Below are 25,000 nucleotides of genomic sequence, written 5' to 3' on the forward strand. Positions count from 1 at the left end.
CGATTCTGCACACAGACACAGACTGCAGCTGGAAGCCTTTTGGTCTGTATCTGCTCCGATACGATGCTAACCCTAACCCTGACCCTAAGTGTGATTGCAACTAAAGAGTAAATGTGACAGCGGACATAAAAGGTGGAAAACAATAAAAACAGAATAAAAAGGAAAGTCCAAGTAGTAAAAACATGTTATAAAAAGTTTCATTACATTCATTACGGTAAACTACCGTAATGAATGTAATATTAATAGTTTACCGTAATGAATGTAATATTAGTAGTTTACCGTAATGAATGTAATAGTTTACCGTAATGAATGTAATATTAATAGTTTACCGTAATGAATGTAATATTAATAGTTTACCGTAATGAATGTAATATTAGTAGTTTACCGTAATTAATGTAATATTAATAGTTTACCGTAATGAATGTAATATTAGTATTTTACCGTAAAGAATGTAATATTAATAGTTTACCGTAATGAATGTAATATTAGTATTTTACCGTAATGAATGTAATATTAGTAGTTTACCGTAATGAATGTAATAGTTTACCGTAATGAATGTAATATTAATAGTTTACCGTAATGAATGTAATATTAATAGTTTACCGTAATGAATGTAATATTAGTATTTTACCGTAAAGAATGTAATATTAATAGTTTACCGTAATGAATGTAATATTAGTATTTTACCGTAAAGAATGTAATATTAATAGTTTACCGTAATGAATGTAATATTAGCAGTTTACCATAATGAATGTAATATTAGTAGTTTACCGTAATGAATGTAATATTAGTAGTTTACCGTAATGAATGTAATATTAGTAGTTTACCGTAATGAATGTAATATTAGCAGTTTACCATAATGAATGTAATATTAGTAGTTTACCGTAATGAATGTAATATCAGTAGTTTACCGTAATGAATGTAATATTAGTAGTTTACCGTAATGACTGTAATATTAGTAGTTTACCGTAATGAATGTAATATTAGTAGTTTACCATAATGAATGTAATATTAGTAGTTTACCGTAATGAATGTAATATTAGTAGTTTACCATAATGAATGTAATATTAGTAGTTTACCGTAATGAATGTAATATTAGAGGTTTACCGTAATGAATGTAATATTAGCAGTTTACCGTAATGAATGTAATATTAATAGTTTACTGTAAAGAATGTAATATTATTATTAATATTGTTTGTATCTGCAGATAAAAGTAACTACAAACAGCTGCTGGGAGCCATGGACTACTCCTTCCTCTGTGCCTACGCGGTGGGGATGTACCTCAGGTGAGAAGAGCACAAATACTTCATTACAATAAACAAAGAATCAGAATCTCATCGATGCTATTTTCTACTCTGGATGTGCAATTTTAATTTGTATATATATTTTAAATCTATCTTTCTCAAGTACATTCCACACGTTGACTCCTTTTAAATGCTCTTTAACATCTTTGCTTTAGTTATAATCTTCTAAATGTGCAGGTTGCATCTTATTTTGAACTTCACACATTGGTGGCAGGAAGTTGTTGTTGTTGTTGTCGTGGTTAATGTGATGTCATCACTGCGCAGCGGCATCATCGGGGAGCGGCTGCCCATCCGACTGTACCTGACGGTCGGCATGGTGACCAGCGGCCTGTTCACCTGCCTGTTTGGGCTCGGCTACGTCTACAACATCCACAACCTGAGCTTCTACATATTCGTCCAGGTGAGACATCGATTTAATGAGCAACGAGCCAATCATCACGAGTCGATCATTTATGACATGCTTTTATTTTGAAATTCCCCTGGCAGGTAAACACCAGAGTTATAAAAGAGAAGCAAAAATCCTGCTTTAATGTATAATAATAGAAACTTAATGTTCTTTTAGTTTTCTTTTTTATAGGATGTGAAAAAAGCTGTGCTCCCAATGCAGGTGGTTCCCAGCCTACCTGCATTGGGAGCAGCTCCTGCTTCCTGACTCAAGTTTCTTCTTTTATAGGATGTGAACATTTTAAAGCTTTATATCAAAATGTGGCACTTTATAAAGAACAGGAGGAATCTTTTTTATATAGTTTTTCCATTTAAATGAGCTCACAAAGCGTTTTGTGGTTTGATATAAATGAAAGTGATTGTGTTAAAATCAGCTGATTTCATCTCATATCGATCGCTGCCTCCTGAATCCAATTGAATGCAAATAGCATCGTTGCAGACTTTGTGATATCGGCAAACATCGATTTTGATTTACAGCCCTACTTCACGGTGGGTTTTGGATTTAATGAGCTGTGATGTCACCTGTTTGGAGCCAGGAAACACTGCTTACTTAGGCTAACATTAGCTCCTTTAGTATCTTGTAATATTAAACCTAAATGGAAGAGCAACAAGGATAGACAAACCCAAACCTTAACCCTAACACAGCTGCTACAAGTCTTCAAATCATCTTACTGGAACAGTAATTTACAAAATGACCACCAGCACACTTATTAGAGGGCCTGAATTTAGAGATTAACCTACTGGGACTTCAGCTTTTATTTGGCATGCATTTTAAATGTCTCCTTGGAAGAAGTAGGACCTGATGATTAGAAAAACTAAGCATCGTCTTTGAACAGGACGTCGTATACAAAAAAATAATATCCTCATATGGGGGGGGGAATGGGTTTATTTGACTGTATAACACAATTAATTCACCAGTGTATGAAACAATTTATTTCTTTACATGTACACCAACAATAATAAAGTCCCAATGTCCTCAAATGTCTTCATTAGCAGTGTTGTAACTTGCTGTTTTCACTAAAATAAGTCAAATTTGTATCAAACTACAAACTTTATGAAGCATAAATAAACAAAATTTTGCCTGCCGTGTCATTTTCACACTGATTTCTACACTGTAATGTGCTTTTGCGACCACAAGGTGGCACAGAAACATGTACGAATTAGGATGACGGGTCAAAGTTTAGCAGAATGAAGTATTAAGGTCCAGCAAACCTAAAATGTAACTTCCCCATATGAGGACGCAGGAGGTTAAGAGCCGTCCACACTGAGAACGATAACCATAAATACAGTAATAAGTCTACAGGCGCACACATAGGGACCAACATTATACTTATATTTGCTTTAAAATCACTGCAGTTCTTTGCTCAGTGCAGAGATTCAGCCGGCTGAAGGCAGGATAAAACATCTTTTAAAATATATTAACACATAATGAGCTGAATTCTTTTTGTCCTTTTGTTTCTGGTTCTAACACTGTCTCATGTTAATGTTGCAGGTGGCCAACGGCTTGGTGCAGACCACTGGATGGCCCAGTGTGGTCACCTGCATCGGCAACTGGTTTGGAAAAGGAAGGTAAGATGATTCCTGGACTGACTGGAACAGAGAAATAATTATTAGAAATCAATCTTTAGGCAGTGAAAAACGCTTGGTGTCAGAGTTACATAGTTGAGCTTTAAAATGATCACTGGAGACAAGTTTTCAAATTCCTTAAAGATATGCAACCTTTACTGTCATGGCAACAGTGAACACCACGATTAACATGAGCAAGATTAAGTCGATAGGAGTTTCTAAATGTTGGTTTTGATTATTTTTCGATTGATTGCCCAGCCCTAAGTTGAACGCTGCTGCTGTGTGTTTGTGCTGCCAGACGCGGACTCATCATGGGTCTGTGGAACTCACACACCTCAGTGGGAAACATCCTCGGCTCGCTGATCGCAGGTTACTGGGTCTCCTCCAACTGGGGCTTGTCCTTCATCGTGCCGGGCCTCATCATCGCCGCCATGGGCGTCGTCTGCTTCCTGTTCCTCATCGAGCGTGAGTACCATAGACTGTATATAAAATGGACGTAACATCCGTGACGTCACCCATTGGTTTGTGGACTGCTGCTCGGAGGCCAATAGTATCGGATCTGAGCAGCGCCATCTTGAAAATTTCCGGTGCATGCTGGGAAAAATAAAAACAGGGATTCTACTTATATGGGCATCAGGAGGAGCATGAGGCGCCCTCCTGAACCTGTGAACCAATCAACCTGTCAATCACCACGTAGCCACGCCCTAATGCATACCCTGCTTTATCGTCACATATAAAATCAGGGAGGCCAAAATGTCCCAAATGAACATCATACTGCATTGAAGAAGGCTTTAAACTAGCGATTGAGACCATAAACACATTTTGAAAACGTTTACTGAGGTTAGAAATCAAGTGAGAAGTTGGTGAATTCTCCATTGACTTGTATAGAGACGGAAGTCCTTTTGACACCAAAACGGTCGCCCCCTGGTGGCCTTTTGATAGAATGCAGTTTTAAGTTACTCCCACGTTGGCCTCATTTCAGAGGACCTGAACTCCCCGCCTGGTGAGTACAGAGCGGACTCGTGTTTTTATTTAACTGCTCGTACAGTGAGTCTCTGTTTATATAGCTAATTCCCTCAGTGACGTTTTCTCTGAACAAAGGAAACAGCTGTTAATGAAACTTCATGGTTTGTTGTTCTCCTGCAGATCCAAATGACCTGAAAAGCATCTATGCTCAAAACGCTTCTCCAGGAAAGAGTGTGAGTACAGAGACTTCCTCTTTCTGCATGTTTTCCACAATAAAAGCTCCTGTACACACTGTCTCGCTTTTTATTAAGCTGCTGCAACGTTTCGGTTCATCAGGCAGCATCACCACGCTTTAATATACACACACACACACACACACACACACACACACACACACACACACAGAAATAAGATCACCATCTATACATTATAATACGACCCTGTATCACATACAAACATCTGTGTATCATTTTAGCATCTCATATCTGCTAAATACTGTTTGTGGCTCAGTGATAAATAAGTGTTGGTAAGATGATGAATTAATAAATCAGTTAAACTAGATTTAAAAGCAGCATCAGGTTTGTTAAAATGTACATTTAGTATTTTTGTTGGTTTTATATCATTTGAAATGACATTTGCACCATTTTTTACCAAAAGTAAGACTGAATGCTCCTGAAAATGTGAAATGGTGTACCACAAAAGAGAGAAAGAAAGAAAGAAAGAAAGAAAGAAAGAAAGAAAGAAAGAAAGAAAGAAAGAAAGAAAGAAAGAAGGAAAGAAAGCAGTCAGGTTCCTGATCTCCATGGTAACCAGAGTAAATGTAATATTGATAACAATTGTATTCCATTACCTTTATTTAATATAAAGTTATAATGTAAGATCATGCCAAACTAGTTGATATTGTGTTTTATTGACAATTTACTGTTTTTAAGCAAGTTGAATTATTTGGTACAAAGTTTTTATGGTTACACCACTTAGACATTTTTGCCATAATCCTCTAATATATTCTCTCTAAATGGATTAAAAGCAGAAATTTGATGCTGGGTCCACAAAAAAAGCATCTCATCTGATATCTGCTAAATATTGTACATAATGATGAATGCTTCTGTATTTAATACTAACTGGAGAGAAGAGGAATGAAAGTCAGAGGAAGAGGAGGAGGAGGAGGAATACGTAGAAATGAATTATAATGTGATTTTTTTGTCCCAGGTGAAAGCAAAGAGGAACGGAGTGAACGGACACACTGAGATGTATCTGCAGTACAAAGACAACAAACCACAGGTGAGTGTCTCTGTGTGTTTATCAACTACTACTTTAAAACCCCTCTTAAATATATAGTGATATTTATTTCAGGCCACCAGCACAGACGTACCAAAATGACAAAAAACTGTTCCTCTTTAAAATGTTCTAAAAGATGCTTAAAGGAACATTTAACTGTGTGTGTTCACTCATAGTCGTCACGTATCATATAATAAACCATAAGTCTACATTTAAATAATGTTAGTGTTAAAATATCTGTAACTGTCGAAGTTAAGGTGTAAAATTAGATCTGAGTGTAATTACACTACCGGTCAAAAGTTTTAGAACAACACAATTAGATTATTATTAACTAAATCAGTTTTAGTGGCTTTAAAGGATAAAACAAATCCTTCTACAAACACTTTAATAATTGTTAAAGTTGCACCTTGTTGAACCTGATAATGTAATAAAGTGCATTTCCCAATAATGCAACAATCTCTGTAGTGATGATGTAATACATTATTACATTATTGGGTTAACCTTATTTTTGCAGAACCTAATAATGTATTAATTTCACATTATTGTAATAACATTATTACATTTTTTATAGCGTTATGAGGTTTAGATAAGATATTCCTTTATTAGTCCCACAATGGGGAAAACATTGTTATTATTTGACAGCAAAATGTTTATAAGATGTAAAATATGAGCAGTAAATATTTAATAATAATGGATTTGTTAGCAGCTCCACTTTAACATGTCGCTCTCATCCATTCAGGTTTACTACTGTTATGAAGATAGTTATGAATACAGCCAGGTCAGTTGCTCCGCTGCTTCCAGGTGTCTCATGGTGGACTCGGCAGCAGATTTACTTTTTTTTTTTGGGGGGATTTCTTGGTGAAAACTTCAACAATCATTCTTCTGCTGAATCTAAATGTCCGTCTTCTTCCAGAGTGTCTCTACATCTACTCTCTACATTTTATTTATATGGAGCCCAACATGATCTCAAGGCTCTAATCACACCGAAGTCTTTAGCTTACTATAAAACCATCTGTTCAACGCGCTCCTGTCTCCCACAAATTACATTTACACACTGAGTGGATTTGGGAATTATGTTTGAGGTTGATATTAATTTATACCTTGATTATTTTCACCAACAGTGTTTTTTCTAATGTAGAAGTTCCTACATACATAGATTATAAAATGCCACATGTGAAGTCTGATAAACGAATCCTCACACACACAGATAGGTAGCTAGGTAGGTAGGTAGGTAGGAAAGAAGGAATGAATGAAGGTAGGTAGGTAGGAAAGAAGAAAGGAAGGAATGAAGGTAGGTATGTAGGTATGTAGCTAGGTAGGTAGGAAGGAAGGAAGGTAGGAAGGTAGGAAGGTAGGTAGGTAGGTAGGTAGGTAGGTAGGTAGGTAGGTAGGTAGGAAGGAAGGAAGGAAGGAAGGAAGGAAGGAAGGTAGGTAGGTAGGTAGGTAGGTAGGTAGGTAGGAAGGTAGGTACGTAGGTAGGTAGGAAAGAAGGAAGGAAGGAAGGAAGGAAGGAAGGAAGGAAGGTAGGTAGGTAGGAAATAAGGAAGGAAGGAAGGTAGGTAGTAATAGTTGAGTGGAGGTTTACCACATGACATGAAATGACTCTTTACTGACACTTCATAATGACTTCATGGCTCTATGTGATGAACCCTGCTCCTCTATCAACCAAACCAGTTAAACAATCCTTCGTGTTTTCATTCAATCAAACCCAAGGACGAGTTCACGGTTATTTCCTCTCTGTAATCATTCCTCCTGTTCATACTGATTATTAAAACCTTTAAATGTGCTTTCTGTGTCCAAATGAACAGACTCTTGTTTTTTTTAGGACATACACATTGTGAACTTGTCCTTTAAACTATTCAAGCGTCTCCAAATCAAATTATTTTTAAAATTTGAGCTCCACTGTTCAAGGGTCAGTGATGTTTATATTGTGTCCATGTGGTTTATTTTAAATTTAAAGGGTTAAAATATGAAAATAAACGTATGAATAACTTGCACACATTCTTTTTTTGTGGACCCAGCATCAAATTTCTGCTTTTAATCCATTTAGAGAGAATATATTAGAGGATTATGGCAAAAATGTCTAAGTGGTGTAACCATAAAAACTTTGTACCAAATAATTCAACTTGCTTAAAAACAGTAACTTGTCAATAAAACACCATATCAACTAGTTTGGCATGATCTTACATTATAACTTTATATTAAATAAAGGTAATGGAATACAATTGTTATCAATATTACATTTACTCTGGTTACCATGGAGACCAGGAACCTGACTGCTTGCTTTCTTTCTCCTCTTCCTCCTTTCTGTCTTTCTCCTCTTCCTCCTCTCTTTCTTTTTCCTCTTCCTCCTCTTTCCTTTTCTCCTCTTCCTCCTCTCTTTCCTTTTCTCCTCTTCCTCCTCTTTTCTTTCTTTCTCCTCTTCCTCCTTTATCTTTCTCCTTTTCCTCCTCTCTTTTTTTCTCCTCTTCCTCCTTTCTTTCTTTCTCCTCTTCCTCCTTTCTCTTTCTCCTCTTTCTTTCTCCTCTACCTCCTTTCTTTCTCCTACTACTTCTTGTTTTTTCTTTCTCTTCTTCGCCCTTTATCTTTCTGTCATTCTTTCTCTCTTCTCTAGGAGGATAAAATATGTAATATGTATCATTCTTTTGTGGTTACACCATTTGACATTTTCATGGTAAAAAATGGTGCAAATGTCATTTCAAATTATATAAAACCAACAAAAATACTAAATGTACATTTTAACAAACCTGATGCTGCTTTTAAATCTAGTTTAACTGATTTATGAATTACCCATCACTTATTTATCACTGACCCTTAAACAGAGCTGTTACAATTTGAAAAATACTTTCTGGGTTAAAAGTCACAAAAACACTGAATGATCGGCTCTTCTTCCCTTCATTGTTTAATCACTGGGACGGTGTGCAGGTGACAGAAGCACACCTGTCTCACCTGTATCAGTTGATCATCCGCCTGCTCGTCTCTCTGTCTGCAGAGTTACGACACTGAGCTGCTGTTGCCGCGGGAAACCCTTCGTGTCCCCGTGCAGCCAGTCGTGGTGGTGAAGAACGAATCAGAGCCGTCGCCCATCAGCTTCATGGGAGCCCTGCGCATACCGGTCAGACACACACACACATCCACACACGCAGTCACACACACACACAGTCAGTCAGACAGACACACACAGTCACACACACACACACAGTGTCACACACACACACATACAGTCAGACACACACACACAGTCAGACACACACACACACACACACAGTCACACACACACACACAGTCACACACACACACACACAGTCAGACACACACACACACACAGTCACACACACACACACTGAGACACACACATAGTCAGACACACACACACACAGTCAGACACACACACACACACACAGTCAGACACACACACAGACACACACACACACACACACAGTCAGAGACACACACACACACAGTCAGACACACAGACACACACACATAGTCAGTCAGACACACACACACACACACACAGTCAGACATACAGACACACACACACATAGTCAGACACACACACACACACACACACACACAGTCAGACATACAGACACACACACACATAGTCAGACACACACACACACACACACACACACACACACACACACACACTGTTAGTCTGACAGTATAACCATCAGCTGTGTAAATGTCTCTGCAGGGAGTGATTGAGTTCTCTCTGAGTCTGCTGTTTGCTAAGCTGGTCAGCTACACTTTCCTCTTCTGGCTGCCGCTCTACATCACTAAAGCAGGTGAGAGCCAAACACAAACCTGCTGCTGATGATGATGATATACACCTTCATCATCATTAACCTAACCTAAGCCTTCATACCTGCAACATCAACTGTTCAATCTGCCTCAGTTTCCTGTTTCTCTGCAGCTTTAACTTTTAAATAAAGACAAAAATACCAACAAATATTTAAAAAAAAAATAAGTTCCTTGGGTTAAATTAGTCAAATTCTGTATGTAGAGTTGAGTTTCTCAGTCTGTTTGTGTTGGATTTAACCCTTTACATACTGTTCATATTCTCTCCTCACAGTTTGTTCTCCTCATAAAAAGCATCTCTACCAAACATTGAAGCACAGATGTGTTTAGAAAGTATCAATAGTTGATCTGACTGATCAATAAATGTGATTAAACCTTGATTCATGTTTCAGAGAGCAGAGAGAGTGTATTTTTTAGCTTTTACACCACTAAACATCTCCTATCACACAATATCATGTCCTATTTTACCTAAGACATGAAAATATAACATAGCAATAATGATGGAAGGAAGGGAGGAAGGAAGGAAGGAAGGTAGGTAGGAAGGTATGTAGGTAGGTAGGAAGGAAGGAAGGAAGGAAGGTAGGTAGGTGGAAAAGAAGTAAGGAAGGAAGGAAGGAAGGAAGGAAGGAAGGAAGGTATGTAGGTAGGTAGGAAGGAAGGAAGGAAGGAAGGAAGGAAGGAAGGAAGGTAGGTAGGTGGAAAAGAAGTAAGGAAGGAAGGAAGGAAGGGAGGAAGGAAGGAAGGAAGGTATGTAGGTAGGTAGGTAGGAAGGAAGGAAGGTAGGTAGGTGGAAAAGAAGTAAGGAAGGAAGGAAGGAAGTGAGGAAGGAAGGGTGGGAGGAAGGAAGGAAGGAAGGAAGGAAGGAAAAAACTTAGGTAGGTAGGAAGGAAGGAAGGTAGGGAGGTGGAAAACAAGTAAGGAAGGAAGGAAAGAAGGAAGGAAGGAAGGAAGGACGAAACGTAGGTAGGTAGGAAGGTAGGAAGGAAGGAAGAAACGTAGGTAGGTAGGAAGGAAACAAGGAAGGAAGGTAGGTAGGAAAGAAGGAAGGAAGGAAGGAAGAAACGTAGGTAGGTAGGAAGGAAGGAAGGTAGGTAGGTAGGAAGGAAGGAAGGAAGGAATGAGGGAAGGAAGGAAGGAAGGAATGAGGGAAGGAATGAGGTAAGGAAGGAAGGAAGGAATGAGGTAAGGAAGGAATGAAGGAAGGAAGGAAGGAATGAGGGAAGGAAGGAATGAGGGAAGGAAGGTAGGTAGGTAGGTAGGTAGAAAAGAAGGAAGGAAGGAAGGAAGGAAGGAAGGAAGGAAGGAAGGAAGGAAGGAATGAGGGAAGGAAGGAATGAGGGAAGGAATGAAGGAGCTTTCTGGAACTGTGGGGTTTATTGTATAACCATTAGAGCCATCAGTCTTCACTGCTACATCATAAAAACCCTAACCCTAACCCAGTGTGTGTGTGTGTGTGTGTGTGTGTGTGTGTGTGTGTGTGTGTGTGTGTGTGTGTGTGTGTGTGTGTGTGTGTGTATCTTCAGCTCACCTGGATGCCAAGAGAGCCGGAGATCTCTCCACCTTGTTTGATGTGGGTGGAATCGTAGGTAATGAAGCTTTTTGTTAATATTTGTCCTGCTCCGTTCGTCAGAGATAAACAGAGAAATGAACCTTTAACATTATGTCCTGGTTCATTACCTGTGTGTGTGTGTGTGTGTGTGTGTGTGTGTGTGTGTGTGTGTGTGTGTGTGTGTGTGTGTGTGTGTGTGTGTGTGTGTGTGTGTGTGTGTGTGTGTGTGTGTGTGTGTAGGAGGGATCCTTGCAGGAGTTATCTCTGATAAATGGGGGAAGAGAGCCTCCACCTGTGCAGTGATGCTGCTGCTGGCTGCTCCTACGGTGAGTTTCACTGCTGCACCTCTCACACTGAGATAGGCTTTTATTTTGGATTAGGAAGTTAAAAAAAAACTTCAGCCCAGCAAAGAAAACTGACTGATAACCATCTCAGATCTGAAGATAGAGTTTGTAGCTGAAGGTCAGGTGACGAAGATCAGGAATAGTGTCATAAGATCAGAGATAAATAAGTGATGATGAATTCATAAATCAGTTAAACTAGTTTTAAAAGCAGCATCAGGTTTGTTAAAATGTACATTTAGTATTTTTGTTGGTTTTATATCATTTGAAATGACATTTGCACCATTTTTTACCAAAAGTAAGACTGAATGCTCCTGAAAATGTCAAATGGTGTAACCACAAAAGAATGATACATATTACATATTTTATCACCTACAGTGTATTTAACCCTCCTGTTGTATTTGAGTCAAGGAAGAAAGGGAGGGAGGAAGAAGGAAGGAAAGGAGAGAGGAAGAAGGAAGGAAGGAAAGGAGGGAGGGAGGAAGGAAGGAAAGGAGGGAGGAAGGAAGGAAAGGAAAGAAGGAAGGGAGGAAGGGAAGGAAGGACGGAAGAAAGAAGGAAGGTAGGAGAGAGGGAGGAAACAAGGAAGGAGGGAGAAAGGAAAAGAGGAAAGAAGGAAAGGAAGGAAAGAAGGAGGGAGGGAGGAAGGAAGGACGACACGAAGGTTAAGTGGACTTATACTAATAACGACTTCATTTAAAACATGTAAATGTTTCCTGATCTCCATGGTTACCAGAGTAAATGTAATATTTAGAACAATTGTATTCCATTACCTTTATTTAATATAAAGTTATAATGTAAGATCATGCCAAACTAGTTGATATGGTGTTTTATTGACAATTTACTGTTTTTAAGCAAGTTGAATTATTTGGTACAAAGTTTTTATGGTTACACCACTTAGACATTTTTGCCATAATCCTCTAATATATTCTCTCTAAATGGATTAAAAGCAGAAATTTGATGCTGGGTCCACAAAAAAAGAATGTGTGCAAGTTATTCATACGTTTATTTTCACATTTTAACCCTTTAAATTTAAAATAAACCACATGGACACAATAAAAACATCACTGACCTTTATGCAGACATTCAGCACATACAGTTTACTGAGAGAGGCTGCAGTCATGTTTAGTCCTTTATGTAATCTGTGATGTTTACCTTTGAGACTTTTGATCCCATGTTTTAGTTTTTCAGATAGTTTCTCCTCTCAGGTAACAGAAATAAAACAGAATGACATCACACGCTTTGTCTTTCAGCTGTACGTCTTCTCCATGATCAGTGAGTTCGGTCTGGGACCAACCATCGGTAAGAGCGTCACTATCATGAAGCATCACATGATTTTACGGTTTTATATTTGTCTTTGGAGCAGCTGTCTGGTGAAATGTCTCCAACATGACTAACCCTAACCCACACATATATCAAACTATAATTAAGAAAAATGATCAAGTATACATAAAATGCTGCTTTTATAACTTAAACTATATATCTGTTATCGGTCAATATCGGCTGATACTTTTTAATTTTGAGTAATTTATTTGTAATAATGAATGATAATCTAATGTAAAATGTAGACATAGTACCCTTAAAGAAATCCTATAATAAGGAGAATTTATTTAGCAGACGATGAAGATAGTAAAGAGACTGCAAACCAAATGAATTATTATTGTTTGTTTGTCCTGATGAGAATAAAAAGAGTAGTTCAACATACCGAATGTTCAAATACGGATAATTTATATGATGAAAACGACGCTATTTTTAATCAAGCTGCTTTAGTAACATATTATTATTAATCATGAACGATAACATTTAGTCTAATAAGTAGTTATCAGGACCGACATCCAGCCAGCAGATGGCAGCGTTACAGCACAGAACTCAGTGTTACAGAACTCTTGTTAATGTTCACCCCAACCCTAAAACATAGAAATGATTCATTAAAGGATGAAGTCACAGTGTTTCCAGTGTGTTAAAGCAGCAGTCAGGTGTCAGTATGAATAGCTGTAATCATTTCTCCTGTTCATACTGAATATTAACAGTATGAAGGGATCTTCTAATGGTCAGTATGAACAGGAGGAATCATTACAGTAAACATGATGAAGGGATCTTCTAATGGTCAGTATGAACAGGAGGAATCATTACAGTAAACATGATGAAGGGATCTTCTAATGGTCAGTATGAACAGGAGGAATCATTACAGTAAACAGTATGAAGGGATCTTCTAATGGTCAGTATGAACAGGAGGAATCATTACAGTAAACATGATGAAGGGATCTTCTAATGGTCTAATGGTTATTTTCTCTAAAGTTTCTTAAACAAAACGTTGTATATGTGGTCTGAACTATATGAATCCATCCAAATGCTCCGGAGCTGGTTTGGAGTGAAGTTGTGAACACTTGGGTAAAATATCCGTCTCTGTTTGTAGCTGTGAATCCTGTCATTGGTCACATGACTTGTCTAAACATATCAGGAGGCTCGTCAGCCTTAGTCGAGTCTTTAAATGATCATCGGCGGCTCATTCAGAGCAGACGCCCCGGCTCGACTGATGACTCTTATTGTTTTTGGGCTTATTCATCGCAGCGAGCCCCTGACGGCCGCAGCTGCGACTCATTATCCTCACAATGTGCTGCTTATGTGAGAGGGAGTGATGCAGCAGAGGATGAGGAGCAGCTGCTGAGCGACGGCAGCTCTGATGTGGTGTAATTATCACGACTGACGTTACCTGCTGATCAACGTCCTGCCTGGACAGGAAGCACTTCTGGAGAGCAGAGCCTTAAACAGTCTTTACCAGTCTTATATTAGATTTTTAGAATAAAGGTCATGAAAAGTCTTTTAAAAGTCTTAAATTAGATTTTCAGAATAAAGGTTATAAAAAGTCTTTAAAAGTCTTTTATTAGAATTTCAGAATAAAGATCATGAAAAGTATCGTAAGTCTTGTATTAGATTTTAGGAATAAAGGTCATTAAAAGTCTTGTATTAGATTTTCAGAATAAAGGTCATTAAAAGTCTTGTATTAGATCTTCGGAATAAAGGTCATTAAAAGTCTTGTATTAGATTTTCAGAATAAAGGTCATTAAAAGTCTTATATTAGATCTTCAGAATAAAGGTCAAAGTCTTATATTAGATTTTCAGAATAAAGGTCATAACAAGTCTTTTAAAAGTCTTATATTAGATTTTCAGAATAAAGGTCATTAAAAGTCTTATATTAGATTTTCAGAATAAAGGTCATTAAAACTCTTATATTAGATTTTCAGAATAAAGGTGCTGCAGCTCTGTGAACTGTTGTATAATTCTTAATAATTTTTAAGTCAGTATTAATCTGCTGTTTGTGTTTGCAGCCATGTTGTTGGTGTGCGGAGGTCTCGTCAACGGACCATACGCGCTCATCACCACCGCGGTGTCGGCTGATCTGGTAAACGTCTATAACTGCAGTTCAACACTAGTGGAGCTTTCCCACTACACAGTTCTAGCTCGACTCGTTTATTGTGCTCCTCCATCAGGGATAGTACCTGGTACCTGCTGCTCCATCAGGGATAGTACCTGGTACCTGCTGCTCCACCAGGGATAGTACCTGGTACCTGCTGCTCCATCAGGGATAGTACCTGGTACCTGCTGCTCCATCAGGGATAGTACCCGGTACCTGCTGCTCCATCAGGGATAGTACCTGGTACCTGCTGCTCCACCAGGGATAGTACCTGGTACCTGCTGCTCCATCAGGGATAGTACCTGGTACCTGCTCCTCCATCAGGGATAGTACCTGGTACCTGCTGCTCCATCAGGGATAGTACCTGGTACCTGCTCCTCCATCAGGGATAGTACCTGGTACCTGCTGCTCCATCAGGGATAGTACCTGGTACCTGCTCCTCCATCAGGGATAGTACCTGGTACCTGCTGCTCCACCAGGGATAGTACCTGGTACCTGCTGCTCCATCAGGGATAGTACCTGGTACCTGCTGCTGCTCCATCAGGGATAGTACCTGGTACCTGCTGCTCCTCCATCAGGGATAGTACCTGGTACCTGCTGCTGCTCCATCAGGGATAGTACCTGGTACCTGCTGCTCCATCAGGGATAGTACCTGGTACCTGCTGCTCCTCCATCAGGGATAGTACCTGGTACCTGCTGCTTTTTTAGTATCTGCCGGCAGCTGATTGGTCAGAGAGTCACTGGAAGAGTCATGAGCCGTCCCACACAAGAATTTTTAAATACCAACAACAGCGTTACAGAGATTCATTTCTCTTCTCTTGCTTTGTGTGAGACAGAAAGCCTCATACAGCAGCAGGAAGGAAGGAAGGAAGGAAGGAAGGAAGGAAAAGAAGACAGGAAGGAAGGAAGGAAGGAAGGAAGGAAGGAAGGAAGGAAGGAAGGAAGGAAGGAAGAAAAGGAAAACAAGACAGGAAGGAAGGATGGAAGAAAGGAAAAGAAGACAGGAAGGAAAAGAAGACAGGAAGGACAGAGGGAAGGAAGGAAAGAATGAAGGAATAAAGGAAAAGAAGACAGGAAGGTCAACGTTGAGGAGGAACTATAGTAATGGAAAAGGTTCCTGGTACCAAACCGAGTAGAGTAGTGCTGGAACTGTATAGTGGAAAAGCGCCATAGTTGACTGAATTTGTACATAATTATTAAAGTCATTACGTCATCAGGTCTTTTTTTATCCTTCAAGCATCAGCACGAGTTCCTGGTTCTAGCTGGATTTTACAGCAGGGATGACGGCTTCCTCCATGTCTTCTTATTCCAATTGAATTCACCAATATAAAAACTTCTGTTTAAAATCCTTTAATCTGCACAGACCCGCTCTCATTCCTCTCCCTCCTCTCTCTTATGACCTTTGACCTTAGGGGACCCACAAGAGCCTGAAGGGCAATGCCAGAGCGTTGTCTACTGTCACCGCCATCATCGACGGCACCGGATCAGTCGGTCAGTGTCACCGATTAACAGATATATTTGATTTAATCTGAAATAAATAACGACATGAAACTTAACAACCAGCGGACTGAAATAAGACACAATCTTCCTCCTCATTTGTTTTGGTATGACCTCATTTGTTTTGGTATGACCTCATTTGTTTTGGTATGACCTCATTTGTTTTGGCATGACCTCATTTGTTTTGGTATGACTTCATTTGTTTTGGTATGACCTCATTTGTTTTGGTATGACCTCATTTGTTTTGGCATGACTTCATTTGTTTTGGTATGACTTCATTTGTTTTGGTATGACCTCATTTGTTTTGGTATGACCTCATTTGTTTTGGCATGACCTCATTTGTTTTGGCATGACCTCATTTGTTTTGGTATGACCTCATTTGTTTTGGCATGACCTCATTTGTTTTGGTATGACTTCATTTGTTTTGGCATGACCTCATTTGTTTTGGTACGACAGGAAGCTTTTGGTTGCTAATGTTAGAAAACTTAAGCAACATGATGCCCTTACTGACTTTACTGAATGTGTTTGCTGACTTTAGCATGTCACAGATTATTATGATGATGTCTTTAACCTGAACACTATTTATGATTTATTATTATCATCTATCTATCTATCTATCTATCTATCTATCTATCTATCTATCTATCTATCTATCCATCTATCCATCTATCTATCTATCTATCTATCTATCTATCTATCTATCTATCTATCTATCTATCTATCTATCTATCTATCTATCTATCTATCTATCTATCTATCTATCTATCTAAGCAGTTAAATGAAGAGAATCCACATTGATGACAGTAACAATCTACTAATAATATTTTAATAATAATATTCTCTGCTCTTACTTTCCATTTCATTCAACATTTTTCATTATATTTTTTACCCACTTAGGATTCAAACTGTCAGAGAAATATATTTGCTTTTAATGATAAATAAACATGAACTCTAACATGTGATGTTTACCTGTGCAGGTGCAGCTCTCGGCCCCCTGCTGGCCGGACTGTTGTCTGCAGGCGGCTGGGATCAGGTCTTCTACATGCTGATGACTGCTGACTTCTTTGCTCTGTTGGTGAGCGCTTTACCCGTCATGTAAAAGTATAATTAGTTATTAAAATGTTCCTTATTAAATAAATATATGAGCTAATATTTAACTGTGTTTGTGTGTGTGTGCAGCTGCTGTTGCGGCTCGTGTGGAAGGAACTGTCATCAACTAAATCCCGTCCCATCTCCGCTGTAGAGTGAGTCCTGCTTTATTTTATATTATATTGACTCATTAAAGAAAGTTCAGGTGTTACTAATAACATTAATGAAGGTTTCACAGATATCTTAGACTGTTCTGTGGTGTTAAGCCAGACTTATTTTTGTTGTTAGATTAGTTGGACAATACAAAAATAGAATAGAATAGAATAGAAAGCTTTATTGTCATTATATTTTACATATAATGAGAGTACAGGTGCCAATTCCTTTGTGCTTTAAGGCAATAACAACATGACAACCAAAATAAAGACTCATTTTAATGTAAAAAAATCCTAAATCTGGCCCTGAAGCACACGTTGGCCCTTGATGAAGCTTTTTACTTTCATAGTTTACATCATATACATTTTTTTTCACAAATCTACTTTAGATAAATTATAATACATATCACAAAGCTCCTGTAAATCCTAATTATTGTAACATAGCCTTGTTACATCTAATAAAGAGTGAATAATAAATAAACCTTCTGGACATTCATTCACTTCTTCAGCATGCGTGATCAGAACAGATGCGCTATTCACAAACATTAATGGTGTTTCGATGCCACATATCCCCTCAGATTCAGTCTTTAACAGTTACATTAAGTAGTACAGTGCAAAACAGGCAATCAATAAAAATCAACCAAGTCTATAAAATCTATAAGACTTGAACAGTCAGAGCAGTCGGTAGCATAAATTACAGTGTCATCAGCAAATGGGTGAACAGTAAGATTCATAAAATCCATAAAAATCTATGAAAATCAGCGATCCAGGCAGTTAATAAGATTACATTAAAATGTTTAAAGGTTCTCTGATGAATGTGTGTTTTAAAGAAGAGATTTAAAAGAAGTCGTATTTACTTTTCATCCACACAAACACTTTTACGCCTCGGACAAATGTGAACATTTTTCAGCGATGTTTACTCTTTTTTTTTTTTTCACTCCTCTGTTTCCTTATGCATACATTAAAAATTGAATAGATAAAATCAGGTGGATGTAAACACACATAATGTTACCTCCACACAGAGTTCATTATTGCTGTTGACTGTAAAACTTAATGACCTCCAACTTATCAATGTGATGTTAATGTTTGTCTTTACTCCAACAGGTTAAAGGAGCACTGAGCACTTTGATTGCACTGCCTTCACGGAGGAGTACACACACACACACACACACACACACACACACACACACACACACACACACACACACACACACACACACACACACACACACACACAAAGTACTGTGCATTTAAACCACTCGTCTCAGCCTGAAATGGAGAAAGAAAAAGTTCAGAGAGCCGAGGCTGAAGATCTGAACCAAAAAGCAGATTTCAGTCCGAGGATTCATCGTCTGCACACAGAAATGCACATTTAATCGACTCTCCTGCGTCCTTTATCTTCTTCTAATGACTTATTTATTATGGCAGCCACTTGTAACTCACTGCTCAGTCTACTTTGAGGACTGACAGATATGTAAAAAACAAACACTAGCCTTATCTGACAATGTATGTTAGGACTAAACCAGAAGTGACAGTTATTTGTTTCGGTGCTTTGAAAACAGCAACTTCCATGATTGTTGTGATGGATCTCACATCAAACTCTGACATAATAACATCTCTAACAGTCAACTTTAACTTAAATCTAGCCTTAATCATCTTAATGATCCCTTTCACACGTGTTTTAAGTAAAAATACTCTGTATGTCTGATATGTTTTATTCTTCTCCCTCATTATAAAATCAATTATCTACGAATAATTATAATAAACACTGAGAATAAACATATACACTGAGGGAAGACACATAAAAAACAAATATATGAATATAAATAAATAAATTACATGAGTTTTTCTTTGAATGAGAATTAATTTCTAATTTTCAGACCATATCAGAGCAGAATATTTATATATATGTATTAAAAACACGTTTGGAGGAGATATTTAAACTTTTATACTGGAAGGATCATCCTTAAACTCAAACTTCTGTCTAAGTTTTAAAGAGGAAAACAACCGAGCCAATCAGAGCCATCGGGCGGGACTTATTTACCTTTTTATGCTGAAAAATGGGAACAAAAACAATGTGCAGGTTGTTTAAAGTCGACTCCAAACAACACTCCCTGCTGATTGGTTGAGATAAAACAGTTCTGCCTGCTTTCATGAACTCGTCAGACTGAAGCGAAAAACGAAACGTTCGCTTCATCCTGTTCGTCCGGCTCGGTGGGATCAATAACGTTTATGAAACTGACTCTTAGTGGTTAGGTAACATTTATTCCTGTGGACGCTACAGATCACCTGTGACATTATAAGTGTGTGTGTGTGTGTGTGTGTGTGTGTGTGTGTGTGTGTGTGTGTGTGTGTGTGTGTGTGTGTGTGTGTGTGTGTCAGATATCTCATGTTTGCACCTTTAGCCCCAAAACTTAACAAAAAATAAATCTCCTGTGGCTCCTTTCACACATGAAGCTGAAAATTTAGGAGAACTTGAACTCACTTCTTGTGGCGTCTGAAGACAAGAATAGTTGTTTACTTCCTGTTTTTCTAAATAAGCCAAAAAAAAGACAGTCGACAGTTTTCTTTGGAAGAAAAAGCTTCACGACAGAGTGGAAGGAGAGAGTCATTTACACTCATTCTCCCTTTAAAAGAGTCAAAACACATATTTTAGATTCAGTGTTAGTTAGTGTTACACTAACTGGGAATACATTGTGGGTTAAATAAAAAAACATCCATATTTGTGCTTAAAAATCAGAGAAAAAGTTCAGTAACTCACATTTTAAAGTGATCCAGTGACGGTTGTTTGTACATAAGTCCTCAAAGTGCTGAGAGCCTGATTATTATCCCCTAAATCAAAGTAAGATGATGAACAAAGACATCAGATAAAAAACTATTATCACAGTTTAAGAATTAAAAAGCTCTTAAATAGACTTTGTGATCGATGCCAGTAACAAAGGTAAAGTGAGGGAATGTTTGTGTGTCATTTGTGTGAACTGAGCCTTTAACCTGCTGAGGTCACACTTTTAAAATGATGTTTGATGCTGTTTGTGTGAAAGGGGCACAAATGTTTATTAAGACCACTAAAAAAACTAAAAAAACTAAACTCAAATGTGTGAAAGTTGCTGTTTCAATCAATGCCACCTTTGCCTTAATCAACCAAAGAGATTGTGAGGTTTTAATTTAATTAAGACTTATTTTCAAAGCCATTTAAGTTATATAAACTGTCAGTTATATATATGTGTGTGTGTGTGTGTGTCAGGTTTCTTGTAAAGTGAAGGCACCAAAGTTGTATTTTTTATATATTTAAGAAAAATGTAATACATCCAGATAATAATGTATGTTATCCTGTGCAGGATGGGGGGGGGGGGGGGGTGATGGTGAGATATTATGAATGTAAAGGAAATATTTCACAGTGCAATGTTGATAAATGAGATTTAAAATGAACAGTTCTTCCGATGATCTTTTTAAAAAAATACAGAAAATCCTCTCAATGAAAATCTCATTTAGTGTTTGTGATTTTTCTTTTGGTCCAGTTTAGTTTAATATGTATAATTATATTCTGTTAATTTATTGGCTGTAAACTGTGTCAGAGCTAAAAAAAAAATCAATAAACAAAAGAAAACCCCCACATGTGGTAATATTATATAAATGAATATCATAAACTCTGGGATTGTTTCTTTCATGGTGGAGAATATGTATTTATGTATCATCTGTCGATGGTAGGACTAGTACTTGAAACATTGTGTGCCTTGTTTGTTTGGGGGTTTTTTTGCTTGGTGGTTGAGAAATAACTTTGTTCAATCTCAAAGGATTCTGGAGGAAGAAAAAAAAATAAAGCATTTGTTTTTCTTCACCGAACTGTTTCAGGGTCGTGTTTTATTGGAGTTTTCAGAGTTAAACCATAGACTGTATATAAAATTCACGTAACATCCGTGACGTCACCCATTGGTTTGTGGACTGCTGCTCGGAAGCCGTTAGTATCGGATCTGAGCAGCGCCATCTTGAACATTTCAGGTGCATGCTGGGAAAAATCAAAACAGGGATTTTACTTATATGGGCATCAGGAGGAGCATGAGGCGCCCTCCTGAACCTGTGAACCAATCAACCTGTCAATCACCACGTAGCCACCCCCTAGTGCATACCCTGCTTTATCGTCACATATAAAATCAGGGAGGCCAAAATGTCCCAAATGAACATCATACTGCATTGAAGAAGGCTTTAAACTAGCGATTGAGACCATAAACACATTTTGAAAACGTTTACTGAGGTTAGAAATCAAGTGAGAAGTTGGTGAATTCTCCATTGACTTGTATAGAGACGGAAGTCCTTTTGACACCAAAACGGTCGCCCCCTGGTGGCCTTTTGATAGAATGCAGTTTTAAGTAAATTCTGCATTGGCCTCATTTCAGAGGACCAGAACTCCCCTCCTGGTTAAACATATAATCTGTATGTCGACTTATTTGGAGTACAAATATTCAACAGACATACAAAACAATGATTAGACAAAAATAGGCATTAAACCACAAGAGTACAGCAATCTACTGTCTGCAAGTAAATGGACAGTTTTACCAGTTAGTATACAATTCTTTGCAGAGTCATTTCATATAATATAGAGAACAGAGAAATGTATTAGGACAGTAGATTAGCAGTACCAATGACTAGCAAATAGAATGGAGAACAGGGAATAAAAGAAAGAAAGAAAGAAAAGAAAGGTCGCTCAGTAGTGCTTTCATATTTACAGCAGGCTAGTTAGAGGGAAAAGTTGGCTGATTTTTAAACAACAAAGTTGTTGTTAACCACCCTGCCAAATTTGAATGATTAAAAAAATCGCCAAATATATTAAATTAGGTTTCAAAGTTGTGTAAAAATCAGCCTTTTCCTCTGCTCCCAAACGCTGTGGGAGTGGCCGCCGAGTCCGCTGAAGCCCCGCCCCCTACCAAGTGTCACCTGTCAATCAAAGTCACCACCTCTACCAGAAACATGGACGCTACATGGGAGAGCTTTCTGCGGCTAACTCAGCTGATAACTCGGCGGCTAGCTCGGTGGCTAACTCGGCGGTTAGCTCGGTGGCTAACTCGGCGGTTAGCTCGGTGGCTAACTGTAGACTGTAGTAGTAGTGTGCGCTGAATGTATTTATACCTCTACAGCAGCAGGGCGGGTTTATGCTAAGCCTAGCTCCACAATTCAAATCTAAATGGTTGAAATGCTTTTTACACCTTTTTTAGAAATACATTTATGACCTATTTAATGTGTTTAGAAGAAAATGTCTGAATTCACTTTACACGGTCTTTGAAGTGATGGATAAAGGGTTGCCAGATCAGGTAGAATTTATCTTCACATCCTCTCAATGAGAAACTTTATTTTCTCCAAATGCAAATGATTCATAACATCCTTCATAAGGTTTAGAGTGAGTTGGAGGCTTCCAGTTTAATAATATCAGTCTGCGTGCTAAAAGGGAAACAAATGTCATCATGTTATGTTGAGAGCTGGATAACATGAGACCAGGATCAATGGATTAGGATCAATAACTCTTCCCATGATGTCCGAAAAAGATTGGAAAGTCTTTTGCCAGTATGTTGTTATTCTTCAGGGTCGTGTTTTTGAAAGCTTTTCTTGTAGTGGACTATTACAGGTGATGCTAAATCAGTCTGATCGGTGGCATTGAGAGGCCTCGAGGCTCAGCTGGAGGTGGCAGGTGTCACGAAAATGTAAAAAAGAGACAGACAGAAACCCACTCAGTGACACACGCAGACCAGAAATCACACACACATGGAGACAAGCACATTAATCCCCTGATTCTCTTCATCCTTCTACATTAACTTTTACCATCCAGAGGTTTAAAGGACACATTCACAATTTGTCAAGTGTGTCTTAAACCAACAGTCAGTAGTGTGTTTATGTTTACTGTAATGATTCCTCCTGTTCATACTGACCATAGGTTGGGAACCACTGGACTAAACTAGCTAACTGTATATAAAGTAGTGTAAACTAGCTCCACCTCCAGCAGCTCCAACAGTAACATGCTGCTCTAACACTGATGCTTCACTATTAATAATCTAATGATGTCATAATAATAATATATCAGTCAGAGGACCAAACCACTACTTTACTGTAATACTGCATACTACATCACTATAATACTGCAGTACTTTACTGTAATACTGCATACTACATCACTCATAATACTGCAGTACTTTTACTGTAATACTGCATACTACATCACTCATAATACTGCAGTACTTTTGCTGTAATACTGCATACTACATCACTATAATACTGCAGTACTTTTACTGTTATACTGCATACTACATCACTCATAATACTGCAGTACTTTTACTGTAATACTGCATACTACATCACTAAAATACTGCAGTACTTTTACTGTAATACTGCATACTACATCATTCATAATACTGCAGTACTTTCACTGTAATACTGCATACTACATCATTCATAATACTGCAGTACTTTTACTGTAATACTGCATACTACATCACTATAATACTGCAGTACTTTTACTGTAATACTGCATACTACATCACTCATAATACTGCAGTACTTTTACTGTAATACTGCATACTACATCACTCATAATACTGCAGTACTTTTACTGTAATACTGCATACTACATCACTATAATACTGCAGTACTTTCACTGTAATACTGCATACTACATCATTCATAATACTGCAGTACTTTTACTGTAATACTGCACACTACATCACTCACAATACTGCAGTACTTTTACTGTAATACTGCATACTACATCACTCATAATACTGCAGTACTTTTACTGTAATACTGCATACTACGTCATTCATAATACTGCAGTACTTTTACTGTAATACTGCATACTACATCGCTCATAATACTGCAGTACTTTTACTGTAATACTGCATACTACATCGCTCATAATACTGCAGTACTTTTACTGTAATACTGCATACTACATCACTATAATACTGCAGTACTTTTACTGTAATACTGCATACTACATCGCTCATAATACTGCAGTACTTTTACTGTAATACTGCATACTACATCGCTCATAATACTGCAGTACTTTTACTGTAATACTGCATACTACATCGCTCATAATACTGCAGTACTTTTACTGTAATACTGCATACTACATCACTATAATACTGCAGTACTTTTACTGTAATACTGCATACTACATCGCTCATAATACTGCAGTACTTTTACTGTAATACTGCATACTACATCGCTCATAATACTGCAGTACTTTTACTGTAATACTGCATACTACATCACTATAATACTGCAGTACTTTTACTGTAATACTGCATACTACATCACTCATAATACTGCAGTACTTTTACTGTAATACTGCATACTACATCACTATAATACTGCAGTACTTTTACTGTAATACTGCATACTACATCACTATAATACTGCAGTACTTTTACTGTAATACTGCATACTACATCACTATAATACTGCAGTACTTTTACTGTAATACTGCATACTACATCGCTCATAATACTGCAGTACTTTTACTGTAATACTGCATACTACATCACTATAATACTGCAGTACTTTTACTGTAATACTGCATACTACATCACTCATAATACTGCAGTACT

The 25,000-nt window shown here is 37.8% G+C and overlaps 1 protein-coding gene across 3 annotated transcripts in view; it reads left to right on the plus strand.

The window, feature by feature from the left end:
* The window catches only part of slc37a1 (solute carrier family 37 member 1), a 28,140-nt gene extending 6,896 nt beyond the window's left edge, over window positions 1-21,244 (plus strand). The window contains exons 3-20 of one of the 3 annotated variants that reach the window (XM_062432436.1): window positions 1-42; window positions 1,208-1,286; window positions 1,569-1,704; window positions 3,241-3,317; window positions 3,613-3,779; window positions 4,461-4,513; window positions 5,490-5,561; window positions 8,551-8,673; window positions 9,259-9,349; window positions 10,886-10,948; window positions 11,152-11,237; window positions 12,506-12,554; window positions 14,582-14,655; window positions 16,080-16,158; window positions 17,142-17,239; window positions 17,344-17,408; window positions 18,510-18,557; window positions 18,598-21,244. The exon at window positions 1-42 is cut by the window's left edge and continues 67 nt beyond it. In XM_062432436.1, the coding sequence (XP_062288420.1) occupies window positions 1-42; window positions 1,208-1,286; window positions 1,569-1,704; window positions 3,241-3,317; window positions 3,613-3,779; window positions 4,461-4,513; window positions 5,490-5,561; window positions 8,551-8,673; window positions 9,259-9,349; window positions 10,886-10,948; window positions 11,152-11,237; window positions 12,506-12,554; window positions 14,582-14,655; window positions 16,080-16,158; window positions 17,142-17,239; window positions 17,344-17,408; window positions 18,510-18,525 (1,370 nt within the window). In that variant the 3' untranslated portion in view covers window positions 18,526-18,557; window positions 18,598-21,244. The other 2 variants (XM_062432435.1, XM_062432437.1) reach the window with 2 other exon arrangements.
* Window positions 21,245-25,000: the final 3,756 nt, after the last annotated feature.

Source organism: Scomber scombrus, chromosome 13, assembly GCF_963691925.1.
Source record: "Scomber scombrus chromosome 13, fScoSco1.1, whole genome shotgun sequence".
NCBI classification, from domain to species: Eukaryota; Metazoa; Chordata; class Actinopteri; order Scombriformes; family Scombridae; genus Scomber; species Scomber scombrus.